This window comes from Phyllobates terribilis, unplaced genomic scaffold (assembly GCF_046119375.1).
Source record: "Phyllobates terribilis strain yellow unplaced genomic scaffold, ASM4611937v1 Scaffold_12__6_contigs__length_324123572, whole genome shotgun sequence".
In the NCBI taxonomy this organism is placed as follows: domain Eukaryota; kingdom Metazoa; phylum Chordata; class Amphibia; order Anura; family Dendrobatidae; genus Phyllobates; species Phyllobates terribilis.
In genome coordinates this window covers 157,179,062-157,196,211 of record NW_027362772.1, presented here as the reverse complement: position 1 = coordinate 157,196,211, position 17,150 = coordinate 157,179,062, and the positions used below count along the sequence as shown (strand labels likewise).

At 42.5% G+C, this 17,150-nt stretch overlaps 1 protein-coding gene across 1 annotated transcript; it reads left to right on the top strand.

Annotated features, from left to right (window-relative positions):
* Positions 1-1,938: 1,938 nt before the first annotated feature.
* Positions 1,939-16,328, top strand: SNRNP70 (small nuclear ribonucleoprotein U1 subunit 70). The gene is made up of 10 exons (XM_073656423.1): positions 1,939-2,110; positions 4,915-5,070; positions 5,281-5,343; positions 5,677-5,731; positions 5,841-5,905; positions 6,321-6,383; positions 6,842-6,923; positions 14,199-14,300; positions 14,692-14,779; positions 15,253-16,328. The coding sequence occupies exons 2-10, from the start codon at positions 4,924-4,926 to the stop codon at positions 15,995-15,997; spliced, it is 1,410 nt and encodes a 469-aa protein (XP_073512524.1). The 5' UTR covers positions 1,939-2,110; positions 4,915-4,923; the 3' UTR covers positions 15,998-16,328.
* The last annotated feature ends 822 nt before the right edge of the window (positions 16,329-17,150 follow it).

The window sequence follows — 17,150 nt, the reverse complement described above, 5'->3', positions numbered from 1 at the left end:
GTACATTCACACTGAAGGCATCAAAACTATGAATTAACACATGTGGAATTATATACTTAACAAAAAAGTGTGAAACAACTGAAAATATGTCTTATATTCTAGGTTCTTCAAAGTAGCCACCTTTTGCTTTGATGACTGCTTTGCACACTCTTGGCATTCTCTTGATGAGCTTCAAGAGGTAGTCACCGGAAATGGTTTTCACTTCACAGGTGTGCCCTGTCAGGTTTAATAAGTGGGATTTCTTGCCTTATAAATGGGGTTGGGACCATCAGTTGTGTTGTGCATAAGTCTGGTGGATACAGAGCTGATAGTCCTACTGAATAGACTGTTAGAATTTGTGTTATGGCAACAAAAAAGCAGCTAAGTAAAGAAAAACAAGTGGCCATCATTACTTTAAGAAATGAAGGTCAGTCAGTCCGAAAAATTGGGAAAACTTTGAAAGAGTCCCCAAGTGCAGTTGCAAAAACCATCAAGCGCTACAAAGAAACTGGCTCACATGAGGACCGCCCCAGGAAAGGAAGACCAAGAGTGACCTCTGCTTCTGAGGATAAGTTTATCATAGTCACCAGCCTCAGAAATCTCAGGTTAACAGCAGCTCAGATTAGAGACCAGGTCAATGCCACACAGAGTTCTAGCAGCAGACACATCTCTTCAACAACTGTTAAGAGGAGACTTTGTGCAGCAGGCCTTCATGGTAAAATAGCTGCTAGGAAACCACTGCTAAGGACAGGCAACAAGCAGAAGAGACTTGTTTGGGCTAAAGAACACAAGGAATGGACATTAGACCAGTGGAAATCTGTGCTTTGGTCTGATGAGTCCAAATTTGAGATCTTTGGTTCCAACCACCGTGTCTTTGTGCGATGCAGAAAAGGTGAATGGATGGACTCTACATGCCTGGTTCCCACCGAGAAGCAAGGAGGAGGAGGTGTGATGGTGTGGGGGTGCTTTGCTGGTGACACTGTTGGGGATTTATTCAAAATTGAAGGCATACTGAACCAGCATGGCTACCACAGCATCTTGCAGCGGCATGCTATTCCATCCGGTTTGCGTTTAGTTGGACCATCATTTATTTTTCAACAGGACAATGACCCCAAACACACCTCCAGACTGTGTAAGGGCTATTTGACCAAGAAGGAGAGTGATGGGGGGCTACGCCAGATGACCTGGCCTCCAGAGTCACCAGACCTGAACCCAATCGAGATGGTTTGGGGTGAGCTGGACCGCAGAGTGAAGGCAAAAGGGCCAACAAGTGCTAAGCATCTCTGGGATCTCCTTCAAGATTGTTGGAAGACCATTTCCGGTGACTACCCCTTGAAGCTCATCAAGAGAATGCCAAGAGTGTGCAAAGCAGTCATCAAAGCAAAAGGTGGCTACTTTGAAGAACCTAGAATATAAGACATATTTTCAGTTGTTTCACACTTTTTTGTTAAGTATATAATTCCACATGTGTTAATTCATAGTTTTGATGCCTTCAGTGTGAATGTACAATTTTCATAGTCAAGAAAATACAGAAAAATCTTTAAATGAGGTGTGTCCAAACTTTCGGTCTATACTGTTAATAAATTCATATCAGGTTCCTTTTCCTGAATCGTAGAATAAAAAAATTAAAAAAAAATAATAGATTTGGTATCGCCGCTTGCGTAACTGTCCGAACTACTAAAATAAAAGATTATTTATCTCATACAGTGAAAGCAAAAATTGAGGAAACAGGCGCCTGACAACCAGAGGGGGGTAAGAACGCGGCAATGCCGGTTGTCACCAATGAAATATTTATATACAAGGCAGTAATGTAGAATGTAACAATTACTGAGGAGAAAGGGGAATAACCGCAGCTGACGTTCCGCCCCCGGTCACACACACCGAACGCTTCCAGTCTACGTCACGCCAGCGGATGAACACCTCAGACTATGAAGCGCCGAATGTAGAGCCGGAGGGGGCGTGGCTTCATTTTCTGCCCTGTTTTGTTGGCGGATGGATTCGCGCGCATGACTCCTTGTGGCCTATTCACACGCCGTGCGGCCTAGCAGTACTGCCAGTTACACGGGAGGAGAGTGCGGGAGAGCGGTGAGGACAGCGGGGCTGGAGCGGCGGCACAGCGGGCGGCTCCTCGGTAAGAGCGGCAGTTGGGGCCTGTGAGGAGATGGCGGCTTCTTGTGTAGGGGCGGCGGGTGTGTTCCGGCGGGTATAGGCCGCAATGGCCGGCGCTGGGCGGGAGCATATGGCGCCGCATACAGCCATGACGGAGGCCTGATGGCTCCTCACACAAGTGTAACGGGAGGCGGCTTCCTGGGGAACATGCTGAGAGTTGTAGTCCCACTGGAGCTGTTACTGACCCCCTTTGCCCAGAATCTCTCCACACCGGGGCAGGAGTATGGCTGGGGGCCTGGTGCTACCTGTGATGGCAGCTGGGGGGCTCCACCGACATTAGCCCGGCTGCTAGCTTTTGTGTGGGGGAAGGTACCTCTGAGTCAGCTCGGTATGGGGGGGGGGGGTACGTCTGAGTCGGCTCGGTATGGGGGGGGAGGTACGTCTGAGTCGGCTCGGTATGGGGGGGGGTACGTCTGAGTCGGCTCGGTATCGGGGGGGGGGGGGTATGTCTGAGTCAGCTCGGTATGGGGGGGGGGGTATGTCTGAGTCGGCTCGGTATCGGGGGGGGGTATGTCTGAGTCAGCTCGGTATGGGGGGGGGTATGTCTGAGTCGGCTCGGTATCGGGGGGGGGGGTATGTCTGAGTCGGCTCGGTATCGGGGGGGGGGGGTATGTCTGAGTCAGCTCGGTATGGGGGGGCGGGTATGTCTGAGTCAGCCTGGTATGGGGGGGGGTACGTCGGAGTCGGCTCGGTATCTGGGGGGGGGGTACGTCGGAGTCGGCTCGGTATCGGGGGGGGGGGTACGTCGGAGTCGGCTCGGTATCGGGGGGGGGGTACGTCGGAGTCGGCTCGGTATCGGGGGGGGGGTACGTCGGAGTCGGCTCGGTATCGGGGGGGGGTACGTCTGAGTCGGCTCGGTATCGGGGGGGGGGTTAGGCTTGCTTGGGGGGGGTACGTCAGAGTCAGCTCTGGGTCTAGTGGGCTTATAGCAGAGCTGTTGCTTGTGGATCTGAGGCCCTTTCAACCGGTGTTTTGGCCGGTGTGCAGGGCTGCTGACCTCAGACTTGTCTTCCTTTGGGTATGTGCACACTGTCCGTAGCCGCCTGCAGCCCAACACAGCAAAATAGCTGGCGGCGGCGGCTTCTGCTCATTTTATACAAATGAGCGGCGCCTTTTTTTTTCAGCTGTGGACTTTACTCATAGAGGTCAGGTCTATGTGGAGAGCCCGCATGCGGACCCGCAAGAAAAATAGACATTCTGCGTTTTGGAAAGACACGCCACTTGTCCGTTTTCGTGGGTGATCCGCAGATGCATAGTGGACATGGGATTTCTAGAAATCCATCCACTATACTGTAACATCTGAACGCTGCGAGTTTGACCCTGCATAACACGCCGCAGCTCCTGACCGTGTGCACATACCCTTAGATGGATTACTTTATCCATGTGGCAATAAATTTGTGTGATCAGAGTCCTAAAGATTATTCCAGTGCAAATTGAGAAAATAACAGTCTTGGGGTTTAAGATATTATGAGACTTTTTCCTGTAACTTTATGTATAACACTTGTCCTATTGGCATTGTTACTGTAGAGAACAGGAGCTGATTTGTGGCACTTGCCATCTACTACTACACTGAGCTGTGATGTACGGCCAAGTGGTGGAGCGGCGCCGGGCTTTGGACCCTCTCTGTTTTTTTGTTTTTTTATAAATTATTAAATACAATACACTTTATTGATCCAGAGGGAAATTAGAGTAACTAATGCTAAGAGAGCTCATCAGTATACAAGTAGTGGATAATCCCTTTAAGGGGCTTTTGAAGTCTTCCTATTTCCACATCAGGCATTAAAAGATGCTGTAGCCCCCCTGTCAGGACTGGCCCCAGGCTGCGGCAGCATCTCTTGGCGTCTAAAGTGGAAATGAGCAGCACTGCACAGCACACCGTTGTCTGGTCATTGATGTGCCGTGTGAGGTTTTAGAGATGTCTAGTGATTGAAGGGGTCAGACAGACCGTGATAGTGACTGTCGGACTGCAATGCACGAACGCAGCAGCCTCATGGGCATATATAATGCTGACTAGTTTGGGTCTGTAGCAGCCCTAAGAAGCATTACTAACCCTATGCTCCCACAATACAGTTTTGTAGCCTTTATCGTGGTGAATCGTTGCCTTGTCCAAGACATGACGTAGCCCCGAGACTCTTCTGAGATTTCTTCCGCAGCAAATAACAGTTTGCCATTGATGACCTTTGTCCGCAACACGAGGGCAGAATCTGGGAAGTCATCTGACTGTAGAAATGTTTCTGCTTTTCCCCTAAAGTATTCACGTCAGACTGAGGGCTTTTAGTCTTCATGTTCACCATTGCTGTAAATAAGTTTTAAGGCCATATTCACATTTAGTGTGCGTCTTCAGCTTTTTTTGTGTGTGCACAGGTATCTGCATCAAAATACACTGTAGCAGTCTGCAATTATTATTGTGATTTTGATGCGTTTTTATGTGTTTTTGGTGCCACTGAGACGCAGCATTTTTTTTTTTATTGCGGAAAATCTGGATTCTGCATTAATAAACATTATTGCTTTTTTAATTACATTTTCAAGCTTGCAGAAGAAGCCAAAAACGCGCGTACACACACGCACGCACAGTTCAATAGCGTCTATTAACGTATGGTGGGCTCGAGTGTCCATTAAATCACATTTGCTTCACTTGTACTGTAAAGCGTAGAAAATTTTATGGGGTCCGACTGGGTTCAGACCGATTTCTAAGCACAGTTAAGAGATACAGTACTTTTGTTATTTTTGCTATCTGTTTCACGTTGAATTTTTTGTTTTTTCCAGGTCTTCAAAATGACGCAGTTTTTGCCCCCCAACTTGCTGGCTCTGTTTGCGCCCAGAGATCCAGTTCCATACCTGCCACCATTGGAGAAACTACCTCACGAAAAGCACCACAACCAGCCGTACTGTGGAATAGCTCCTTACATTAGAGAATTTGAGGTGAGCTAAAACACTTCGGTGTTGCAGCACATGGCACTGGTGTTCAGTCCCTTCACATCCATAAAAGTTGGGTCCCAGAGTTGGACTAAACTTGACACACTTCGACAGTGAGAACAGCCGTGTTAACAGTTCCAAAACTGAAAAGCCCACATCCAAGAAAGATAGACGTGTGAATGGGGCCTTACTCTGTTCTTTCTCCACTCTACGTAGGACCCCAGAGATGCTCCACCACCGACAAGAGCAGAGACTCGTGATGAGCGAATGGAGAGAAAGGTAGAGGCTTCATGTTACTATTCATCTGTAGTGTTTATTGGCTGATTAATGTGTGGTCAGTACAGACAATTGACATCTGATTTAGTCTTTCCAAGAACTTCAATGGATTGAGGATATCTATCAGTTGTAAAGAAAAGAATATTTAGACATCCATAAACTAGTCTTGATAGAGTAGTAATTGTAGATATGTCAGCAGTAAAACAAAGGTCTATGTGCCAGTCTAAAAACTAATGGTATTGAGCCTTATAATAATTGGTATTAAGGTTACTTGCAACATAACGATCTATAAATGTAAGGCTAGCTGAATATTTCACACTATTTTCCCCCGCGCAGAGGAGAGAGAAGATTGAGAGAAGACAACAAGAAGTGGAAAATGAGCTGAAAGTCTGTAAGTGTCCGTACTCGATGCTTTATCCAGATGTTTTGTGGTGGAACTTCCAAATTTACCTGCAGCGTAAAAACTTCATAACATCTCGTTTTTCTTCTTTCGCAACCAGGGGATCCTCACAATGATCCAAATGCTCAAGGAGATGCCTTCAAAACGCTATTTGTCGCCAGAGTGGTGAGTTTCCATGTTGTTGTCCCTGGTTGTTACTGATAGGAGAATCATGCCATGACCAGGGTTTTTTTTTTATTTTGTTTCTTGGCATTTTAAAAAGTTTTTCTTGGGCTGAAATTTACCAAATTGTGACAGCTTGCAATGTGCTCGCCATCAAAATTTCCCTTTATGTGCCGACTAGATGGTCATTCCCTTCTCTCTATTGACTTTCTCGGCTGATTCAGGACATTTTGGATCTGTTGTTCGTTTGCATATTAAAGTCATGTTTAGGATGCCCAAAAAGAGCACACCTAGAGGATTTAAACTAGGGGGGAATTAGTTTGTTTTGGGAGTTTCTTCTTGTGTTTTTGACTAGATGAGATTTATTTTAAATCACATGTTATTGTCCATTCTTTTTATTTTTTTAATCACGTTTCAGAACTATGACACAACCGAATCTAAGCTGCGAAGAGAATTTGAAGTATACGGACCAATCAAACGGGTATGTTTTTTTAGTTTTTAAATCGCTGCTCGTCTCAATTGCTTTAGTATTTAGTTGATATTCTAGTTTATCTGAAACATCATCCTTCCCTTCCCCAAAAAAATAAATAAATTTATCTTTAAGGTACAATCCCTGTCCTTTTTTTTTTTTTAATCTTCCGTAAAAAAAAAAAATAAAAAAAAATCCACCAAAAGAATTGACATGCTGAGGGATTTAAAATCCACAAAGCATGTCAATTTATGGGTGAATATTTATTTTTCTTTTACCCCTGCAGCTTTAGGGTATGGGCACACAACGTCTTTTTTTCTTCAAAAATTGATCTGCAGATTTTCCATGGGACACTGAAACTTTTCTTTTGAGTGCACATCTGATCTTCCGTTTTGATTTTGTGCGCTTTGTTTTAGTTTTTTAGCTTTTCTAGTATATTACATGCATCCGTTTTGTTTCCAAACCTACAGATTCACATGGTTTATAACAAGCGATCAGGAAAGCCCCGTGGATATGCCTTTATAGAGTATGAACATGAACGAGACATGCACTGTAAGTTTCTTCTGATAATTTCTCTTTTAATATGTTTGTCATTCTAAATATGTAAAATAAAAAAAAATTAAAAAAAGCCCTTAACTTTAAGGGTCTGTTTCCAGAAGGTAAGTTATTGCATTATGTGGGTACCCGAATTCCACTAATCCCACCGCTGCACTCAACACGCAAGGCAAGATATTTTCATTGCCGGATCCCTGTGTTTTATTAAATTTTTTTTTTTTATTATTATTGTCCTTCCACTGGGTATTATTCACCATGAGGTTACACACAGATTTCTACATTTCAGATTAATCATTCATCTCATCTGCGATGGGTAAAAAACCAAAGAGCTAGTCAATTTGTGGATAAGGCTGTCTCGGTGTGTTTGTCTACCCAGCGGCCGGGTTTAGGTACTTCCAGCTTTTGACATGCACTAGGCTGGTGTGTAAAACAGATCAGACTGGTGCATGATATATATATTTTTTTTTTCTTCAAAAATTGTGAAAAATTGCGCTCGGGTTATTAGGCGAGTGTGCTGCTTTAGCACCCTGACCTATACGCTCGTCTGAGCGGGGTTGGTATATGAGCATTCTTAAGAAAAGATACTCGGGATTACTGTAACACGGGTCCTGCTCTAAATTGACATTATGATGGGCAACATTGCTATAGTTATTAATGCCATGGATTAGGTTAGTTAAGCCCTAAATCCACATAGTTTTTCTGCATTGCTCTCCATGGCATTGAATCCTAAAGGACAAGTTGGAGTTCACCGTACTTTCCCAACTCCACTTAATGACCATAAATGTAAGGCCATGGCCCCACTATCAGTATTTGGTCAGTATTTTTTCTCAGGAGTGGGAGCCAAAACCAGGTGAGGAACAATCTGAGAAAAGGTAGAATAGAAACAAGTCACCAATTCTGCATTTACCACCCACTCCTGGTTTTGGCTCCCACTCCTGATAGTGAAAATACTGATAGTGGGGCCGTGGCCTAAGATCCACAGTAGTCATCTGTTGCCCATCTTTTGTACTGTAAATTGTTTTTTACAACAAAAAAAAAAAATAACTATCTGTACAAAGTACCAATTGTGAGTGGGGTGTATTAATTTTGTGTTCTTATTGCCACTGCAGCCACCATTGTGATGGCAATTGCCACTGCTGGCTTGCAGCTGATGCTAATGCTCCCCTTTACAACATCTCATTGTATGGTTGGTATAAGGGTTTGTATGATGGGTAAGACTTTGCAGCATTTACACACGAGACACAGGTGAGCAAAATTACACATCAGCCTAGAAGTCAATTATTACACCACCATGTCTAGTAGGGAGGGTCCGCAATCATTCATGCAAGTGCCGTTGATCCAGGCTAACTCCACCCAAAATTTAGCTCATCCGTGATGTATTTAGCTTTGCAGACATTCATATTTTCCTTTATAATATACAATAATCAGGCAGCACATACAGTATTAGAGCACTGAATATTTTTTTTTAGTTTTAGACTAACTTTGTTCAATTCCAACTTTTTTTTTTTTTGTTTTGGGTGGAATTACCCTTTAAAGTGGCGCCATCAGGTCTCCTATACTACTCTCTAAGATTTCTATATAAAAAGCTGTTTAACTGCTGCCAGGACCCTTTTGGTCCCACACACACATGAAGCGACTGCTTTATTAGCTTTTTGTATGCAAGGAAAGTTGTTAAAGAGAACTTGACATCACAATTTAACCTGGCGTATACTGATTTTAATGGATACCTGTAGTGGAAAAAAACGTAGTCTGGTTCTTGTTTAATTCACCTTAGAAGTTTTGGTGCAATAGACACCGGCTCACTTTAAACAGCTTTTTGCAAAGAAATATTGAATCAGATCTGTTCTATATATTTTTTTTTTTTTTATCCAGAAGCCCGGATAGGAGACCTGAGTGATCTGCCTAAAATTTCACCTGTGGGTCATGTACCATGAGATCAGAGCAGGTAGTTTGAGACTTAAGCTTACTTTCAAGACTTCTAATGTGTTTCTTGTGTTGACACACCATTACATACATCAAGGATAAACTGTTGAGGAACACGTACAGATATTCTACACTGCTTTTTTTTTTTTTTTTTTTTTTTTTTTTTTAAATGGCAATTACAATTAGTTCCATTATCATCATGACACATAATTGTCTAAGGCTCTGTGCACACAGCGATCAAGCCTTCTGCATGAGTTAGACGTTCCCGATGACTATTTCATGACAGAAGGCAGGCCACCGTATGGGCATACAGTCCTACTTTGTCACATGTCCGCCATAGTTTAAATACATAGCACACTTGGGGGCGTTATTATTTTTTTGCTTGTTTTTGGAGGCCTTCTGTGTAGGAAAGTGCAGTTTGTTGCACTTTTCTACATAGTTTAAAAAGTTGTGCCAATGGAGGCCAAAAAGGACATATTTTTTGGGTCTTTGTTGGGAGCCCAATTAGCTTATTTTCTAAATCTAGGGCTCAAAATGCAATGTGCACAGAGCTTTAGTTTGCTTACAGTAGCATTTTAAAGTTTTTTTTTTATAGCTAAAATTAGACAGATTGCAATGAAAGATTCAGGCCATTGATTTGGCCGGTAAGCCTCCACTTCTGCTTTACGATATTTACCTACAGTACTACTTGGAAAGGTAAGATCTCTCAGTATGGCTACCTTCCCACAATGAATTTTTGGAGAGTTTTTGATGCAGTTTTTCTGCACCCTTTAAGTAAAATAGGTTACTTTTAAAAAATAAGTTGCGTAAAAAACTCATCATGGGAACGTAGCCGGAAGGTGATTCTGTGCTGTTACTTTAAACTACAAAACCCCTCATTAGGAGCACAAGGAAAAGTGCTTCCAGCGTAGAAATATGGTCCGAAATGTAGCACAGGCTGAGGTCACTGATATAGACAAATTATGCAGGACACAGATATGTATTGAAATGCATTACAAAGGTATTTGGGAGCTTGACAATATGGATTCCAAATATATTTGTGTGCATATGAGGATGTAGGAGCGATAGCCATCACAAGCTTGAGTTCTGGTAGTCATCTGTCCGTTTGTCCTACTTATATCCAGCTATAGTTGCCAAACTGAGTACTTAAAGGGGGCTTTAAAAAAAAAATTGTTATTTTAGGCTTAAAAAAATAAATTAAAATTATATATGAATTATATTTTTGTAATGAAACCTAATTGAAGGAATTATATATATATTTAATTTTTCTCATTTTGGTCTGATTAGAAACTGCATTTTGTAAACCTTTGGTTTTGCACAGTCTATTGCCGGCTGCTGAACAAGTTATCAAAGAATCTGGTAGGAGAGTTTGTGAAGATCTATTTTTTATGTGGTTGGTGATCATAAATCGGCACATAATTGAGCTGAATTCGGTGGTCATAATTCAGCTTAAGAGCTCCCCGTCTGATTATCTTTTAACTCGTTTTGTAACCGGCAATGATCCTGTCAAATCCAAAATGTTTTTTAGCACAAAGCTTGTGCATTTAAATTATTAAAAAGAAGAAAAAAAAACAGGCTCTAAAGTCAGATTTTTGGAATAGGAAGTGGATTTTATGGATGAGGTTACGGTAGGGTTAGGTTAGCTCTGTAGTCTCCAGTTTTAGTTCACGTTCACACTGTTTCCATTGTATCTGTGGCGACAGTCGTGTAACGGTGCAGCTCTGTTAGCAGTCTGTGTCTTGTGGGATGCAGTGTTGCAATGTGCAGCACAAGTCCTCCGTGCCTATTTAGTTTTAGAAGTAGAGCGAGAAGTTTTTGATTGCATTAATTCATGCCTAGGTAAGGTTAGTCTGAGCAAAGTGAGGCCTAGGGCCCAGGTAAGCCACAGCAAGTGCGTGGAGTCATCCTTTCGCCTTCTCATTGGCGCATGATGCTTCAATCAAATAGAGGCAATAACGAATCGGCAGCCCACCAGCAATGGTAAATCTTCGCTTTTTTTAAAAGGATGAAGCCGAAGACTGCTTGGATGGAGAGGGGTATGTGCGGGAAGTAGGTTTGTGGTCAGTGGTAAGGCACTGTCTCCTCTCATTCTGATGTTACAATCATGACAACCTGTTCAGGTTCCTGGTACTCTTGTTTGTAACTTCCTTTGGCCTCTATCCCATCCTTGACCATGGATGCAATTAATACCAATGCACCCCCCAACCTTCCCTTTCACCCTTATTCACTTTTTACCCCCCTTTTATCCAACCTGTTCTGAGAAGCGGTCTGTCTCCACTATGGTCCTTTGGCCAGGTTTCCACCTCTAAGCATCGTAAGGTGAACGTTCTATGGTGGAACTTCTCTCACATTCTGTAAGGTGAACGTTCTATGGTGGAACTTCTCTCACATTCCGTAAGGTGAACGTTCTATGGTGGAACTTCTCTCACATTCTGTAAGGTGAACGTTCTATGGTGGAACTTCTCTCACATTCCGTAAGGTGAACGTTCTATGGTGGAACTTCTCTCACATTCTGTAAGGTGAACGTTCTATGGTGGAACTTCTCTCACATTCCGTAAGGTGAAAGTTCTATGGTGGAACTTCTCTCACATTCCGTAAGGTGAACGTTCTATGGTGGAACTTCTCTCACATTCCGTAAGGTGAAAGTTCTATGGTGGAACTTCTCTCACATTCTGTAAGGTGAACGTTCTATGGTGGAACTTCTCTCACATTCCGTTAAGGTGAAAGTTCACCTTTTGATAAACTTGTATGTTAGGGAGTTGCAATATGGGCACTTTCCCTAATACTACTGTAAAGTAGGGGCGTCAAATGGATTATCTTTTCAAGAGAGCGGGCATACGTTTTCCTTCGCGTGGAGTATGCTGAACCGTAAGTCGGTGATAGGTCGTGTCTTGCCTATTGAAAAGACAATCCCTTTAATTTGCCTACTGCTAGCTAGTCACCCGAATTTGATCTGGCCCTTTTTAAAGGGAACCGCTCCGCTACAAGGCCTTTTTTTAAGGAATTGCTCACAATGCAATTCCCTAACGTAAAGTTTTGGTGTAGATCTGTCCTTGCAAATGTTGACATGACATCTTTATAAGCTTGCATCTAAAATATGTACCAGCTTACCAGTGCTGAGGTTTAACTGTATGGTATGGTAATCAGTATCCCGGGGAAAAGGACTATCCTGCCGCTGAGGTTTCCATCTACCAAGCTTGGTAATCTTGGTAGAGGTTCATAAATTATCACTGTTGTCGATCCATGTGAAAAAAAATTTAGTTTAGCCTTCTGAATGGAAAGCTCGGAAGTTTGGCCGGTATGTACGGGTCATTCCTACCAAACAAAAAATTCATCCGACAGGGCGGTCGGATCTGCAGAAAGGACATTTCTATGGACTTTTATACTAGGAGATGGCAGATTGTTTGCCAATTTTCGAAGCAGAGACTTTTAAATGGAGCCCTCGTTTATCTGTCGGGTGCCGATCCCGTTCTGCAGCTTTTGTATCGTGATTATACCGGAGATAAGTAGAGCAGCTGAGACAGGTAAGCTTTTCTCAGCTTTGACCAAATGCATCAGATCACCAAAAAAAAATCATTTAAATAAAAAGGACCTTCCAAGATTCTCAAACCTCATTTCCCAAGATATCGTCATGAAATTCGTTGAATTTGAGGCGGTAATTTGAAAAGTTTTTGTAAGTAGTTTCATCAGGTAAACTTTTTTTTTTATTACTTTAGTGGTCTTGTCTAGTGCTTCTTGCTGTATATTATTGTAGCGCTTCACTTACCAGTGTGTGTAATTCTGTAGAGACCTGCAAACACTGAAAGTAAACCTGTAGCTGCCTTACACATAAAGTTGTTTTTTTTTTGTTTTTATTTTCTTTCCAAATGGGACAAATAAAAGCACATAAAAGTTGGCATACGTTTAAGTCATTTAATTTTATCGGCAGAATAGGAAACTTATTTGATAACCTGTGCTTTCTCCTTTTCAGGTGGTGGGGTATATTAAGTCTTTTTAAAAAAGAAACATTTTCAAAAGTTTAAAGATGATTCCCTGTGGTTTTTTTTTTCCAGATTAGGGAAACTTCTATAAAGGAAAAGTCACACAGACATATAACTTTGACAATGATCGCAACGCATTTCTCGGACTTGCCGACAGCCAGTCCGTTGCAATCCTTGTCACGATTTATATGGCCGTCTGACTCTTCCCCCCCCCCCCCCCCCCCCCCCCAAGTTAGGGCTACATTGACTGGCTGTCATATTTGTCTTCCGGACAAAGAACATACCAATTTACATTGACTGGCTGTCATATTTGTCTTCCGGACAAAGAACACACCAATCTTCTGTTACATCACCAACATAACGTCAGTCTATTTGGGTAGTTGCAGCATGCGATAAAAATTATGGTGCAGTGTAGTGGCGACATGTTTTGCGGCTCAAAGAGTAACCGCCGTTTTAATTTTTATTTAATAAATCAATAATAAGCAACTTTGTAATGTATCTTATCGGAGAAATCTGCTTTTTTTTTTTATCTTTGCCGGGACTTATTCTCAAAATTCTCAATTCCTGGGTACAATTTTGTATTAATGAAGACCACATGTTTAAAATACCGAGATAGATGACAGTTGGTGCTCATAAGATTCTATTTAGAGGGCAGAGATGACAGTTGGTGCTCAAGATTCTATGTAGAGGGGAGGGCCTCTGTTTAACTCCTCCCTCCATTTACATGGAATCTTATGAGCTCCAACTGACATGTAGAGGGGAGTAGCTGCTTATGGCTCCTCCTTCTATCTGCATAAAACCTTATGAGCACCAACTGTTATTTTATCTCAGTAATGTAAAAATCTGTCTTCCCTGAAAACAGATTTTTCCCAGGAATTGAGAATTTTGAAAATTAAGGAAGTAGATTTCACTGATAAAATACATTACAAAGTTGCTTATTTTCATGTGTCCCATTGATTTATGAGCTAAAAATTAAAACAACGATCACTCTTTAAGTCTGCCGTTTAGCCCCCCGCCTAAGTATAGTTCTTCAAACTTCATTCACGTACGATTGGGACGTTTTTAGCTTGGGATTTTAATCGAAACAGTCCAAATGTACAGAGTATATTGTGTGTTGAAATGGGTATGTCAGGAAGCCATTGCTGAAGACGGGGAGAACATTGACCATATGATTACCAGACGTGGCACCACCAGCTCTAGACCTCTCCTCGAACAGCGCAGAAGAGCTACTCGTTTGATGTCCTGCATTTAGTATTCTGGTTTTATTTTACTTGTGTAAATTTTTAGGGTACTGGGAAAAGGGGGAGATGTGGTGTTCACCTGGGCTAATTTCTTTTGTTCTGCCCCTTCTGGAAACAATGTGTTACAGCGGCATACAAGCATGCAGATGGAAAGAAAATTGATGGAAGGCGTGTTTTGGTTGATGTTGAGAGAGGACGTACTGTGAAAGGCTGGCGCCCACGCAGACTTGGTAAGAACATCGTTGTCAGTCGCTGCCTGGTCCATTGAAGGAGCTGCAGTTTTTAAACAGATGGCATCAGAAAACAAAAATCGTGTAAAATACTTGATAAAATTTTTGTAGGTAAATTCTAGAGCACCTCAAATTGGAGACTTCTCGTGACAAAATGTGCCAATTTCCTGTTTAACTAGTAATCTCGGAAACTGCTCTCATCAGTGGTGCAAAGAATCTGAAAAAGGCTTCTCTACTAGCCCGACTGAAGGCAGTGGAGCCGTTGACATTGTTTTTATATTAATTTTTACACCGTAATTTTAAGATAGGTGCAATTTAATTTCACTAGTAACAACTAAAAGGAAGTCTGTATTAAATGTTCTGCAACCTTTTAACTTGCTGAATGTTTTAGGTGGTGGTCTCGGAGGCACCAGACGCGGGGGAGCCGATGTTAACATACGGCACTCTGGCAGAGATGATACATCTAGATATGACGAGAGGTAAGGATTATATCCATAAGCATACGACACAAGTGTACACTTGATTTTTATTTATTACAACAACCGTAAACTAATCGTGGCCTACAGAAAATTGTTTTTAAGATCAACCTTTTTTTTACCATATTTGTCAAACCAGTCCAGTGCTTCCACAAAGTTTTTAAAGGGGTTTTCCACTACTATATGACCTCCTTTCGTATGTCCTAGCAATCAAGCTGAGTATGCGTGCTCAGACTCCTGTCAATCATGGAAAGGTTGCGTAGCCCCCATTAGTAACCTCCTCTTGTCTTTTCGTCCGATTCCAAGATGTTCCCATAGATGAATCGCATGTAATTAAAAGTATAATAGAAAAGTGATTGTTGGGAAGAGTTGGGTCATATAGAAGTGGAAAACCCCTTTAACGTAGGTATATATTATATAATTTTTTTCTTAATACTGTGCGCCTATTAACTTTAAGGCTTATCTGCTTTTAACAGGGATCGCGACCGAGAAAGGGAAAGAGACCGACGAGAAAGGAGCCGGGAGCGCGATAAGGATCGTGAGAGGCGTAGAAGCCGTTCCAGGGAGCGTCGGAGAAGGTCCCGCAGTCGTGAAAAGGATGAAAGGAAACGTAGCAGGGAAAGGAGTAGGGATAAGGATAAGGATAAAGACAAAGATAAGGATAAAGATAAGGACAAGGATAAGGACCGAGATCGCAAACGTAGGAGTCGTAGTAGGGACCGGAAACGGGATAGAGACCGTGACCGGGAAAAGAAAGAAGAGCGTGTTGAAGGGGAAAGTCAAGAAGCTGCTGAGGTTACTGTTGAAGACTTACAGGCAGTTGATACAGGCTTGGATGGAATTGAGTACAAACCGGAGCCAGAAGAGAAGAGTAGGGATCGTGACCGAGACAGGGATAGAGAAAAGGACAGGGATAAAGATAGAGACCGGGATCGAGACAGGAGACGCAGCCATAGAGACCGCGATCGAGATAAGGAAAGGGATAGGGACAGAGATCGCAGGCGGGACAGAGATAGGGACAGGGACCGGGAACACAAACGGGATAGAGACCGTGGTGACCGCAGTGAGAAGAGGGAGGAGAGAATTCCAGATAACGGTATGATCCAGGAGCAAACTGAGGAGACCAGCCAAGATATATACTTAGACCAAGAGTCCATGCAGTCTGGAGACGGCTATTTATCCACAGAGAATGGCTATATGATGGAGCCTCCTATGGAGTGACCTTGTCTACTCTGACGAACTCTCCATCCTCAAATGAACTTTTTCTTCTGTAGCCAGACTTCGTAGTGTACATTCAAGAAGCCACAGCCACTGTTTCTCGCTTGTGAATACAACTTGGATCTCCCTCAACCGTGATTAAATGTGCAGTTACTAAACAGTAATGCTATTTACCATCAATTTCAGACTTCGCCATTGGAATTTTTTTTTTTGTCTTGTAGGTGGGTATGTTTTACATGTTTATGTAACAAAATCATCCCTGAACTTGTGTAAAGTTGCATTTATTTTATTTCCTTTTTTACGGCCTCTCGAAAATAAAATCATTTTAATGTTAGTCTTTATTTCTTTTTTTAGATGTGTGCTTTCATATATTTTGCCCGTAATAGGTCATACTCTGTCATAGACTTGATGTTTTGTGATGTAGCCCATGACTTCTGGGTTACTCAAGTTCTTTCCCTTCTATAACCTGTCTTCGTGTGCTATACTTAGTTGGCTAACAGTTCAACTTAGGCCTTGTTAAGTTGTGGAACATGGCCGGCATGGTAATTCTGGCTTGCCGGTTATTTCGACCCTAGAAATGGCCTGAGGATCTCTGTCATACAGATGACTTAATTCCTTAACGCCTATGACTGCATCAGTGAGACTCTTAACCTTCTTGGCAATAAATAAGAATCCAGCTTCTTTCAATATCTATTTTAAAGGGGATAATGTTCCCCCATTCTCCTCAGTTCCTGTAAGTGGACAAATTTGGAGGAACTTTTTGTTCTAGGATTCCTTGTTTTGTTTAAGCAGCCTTTGTTTTGATCTTGAGCCATGGCAACTTGATGGATAAGCGATTTGTAGGAAGATCGATCTTGAGCAAGCCTAGATAGGTCCACCAGAGTTTTCTCTGCTGTTATCTTGATGGGATCAAGCCATCGGGTTGTTGGTCTTCCGTTTACCTTCGCCCTACAATGACGCCCTTCTCCAGTAATTCCTGTCTTTGTATGGTGTACAAGACCTCTGATCCACCTGGTGTTACAGGCTGAAGTTTCCTGTCCAGCAAAAGTCTTTCTAGGAGCCTTTTGTAGTCTTGGATGGCCCTTTTTTTCCCTCCTTGTGAATACTGGATGGGCTCCTGTCTCCCACTTCGGTATTGGTGTCACTAGTGGGCTCC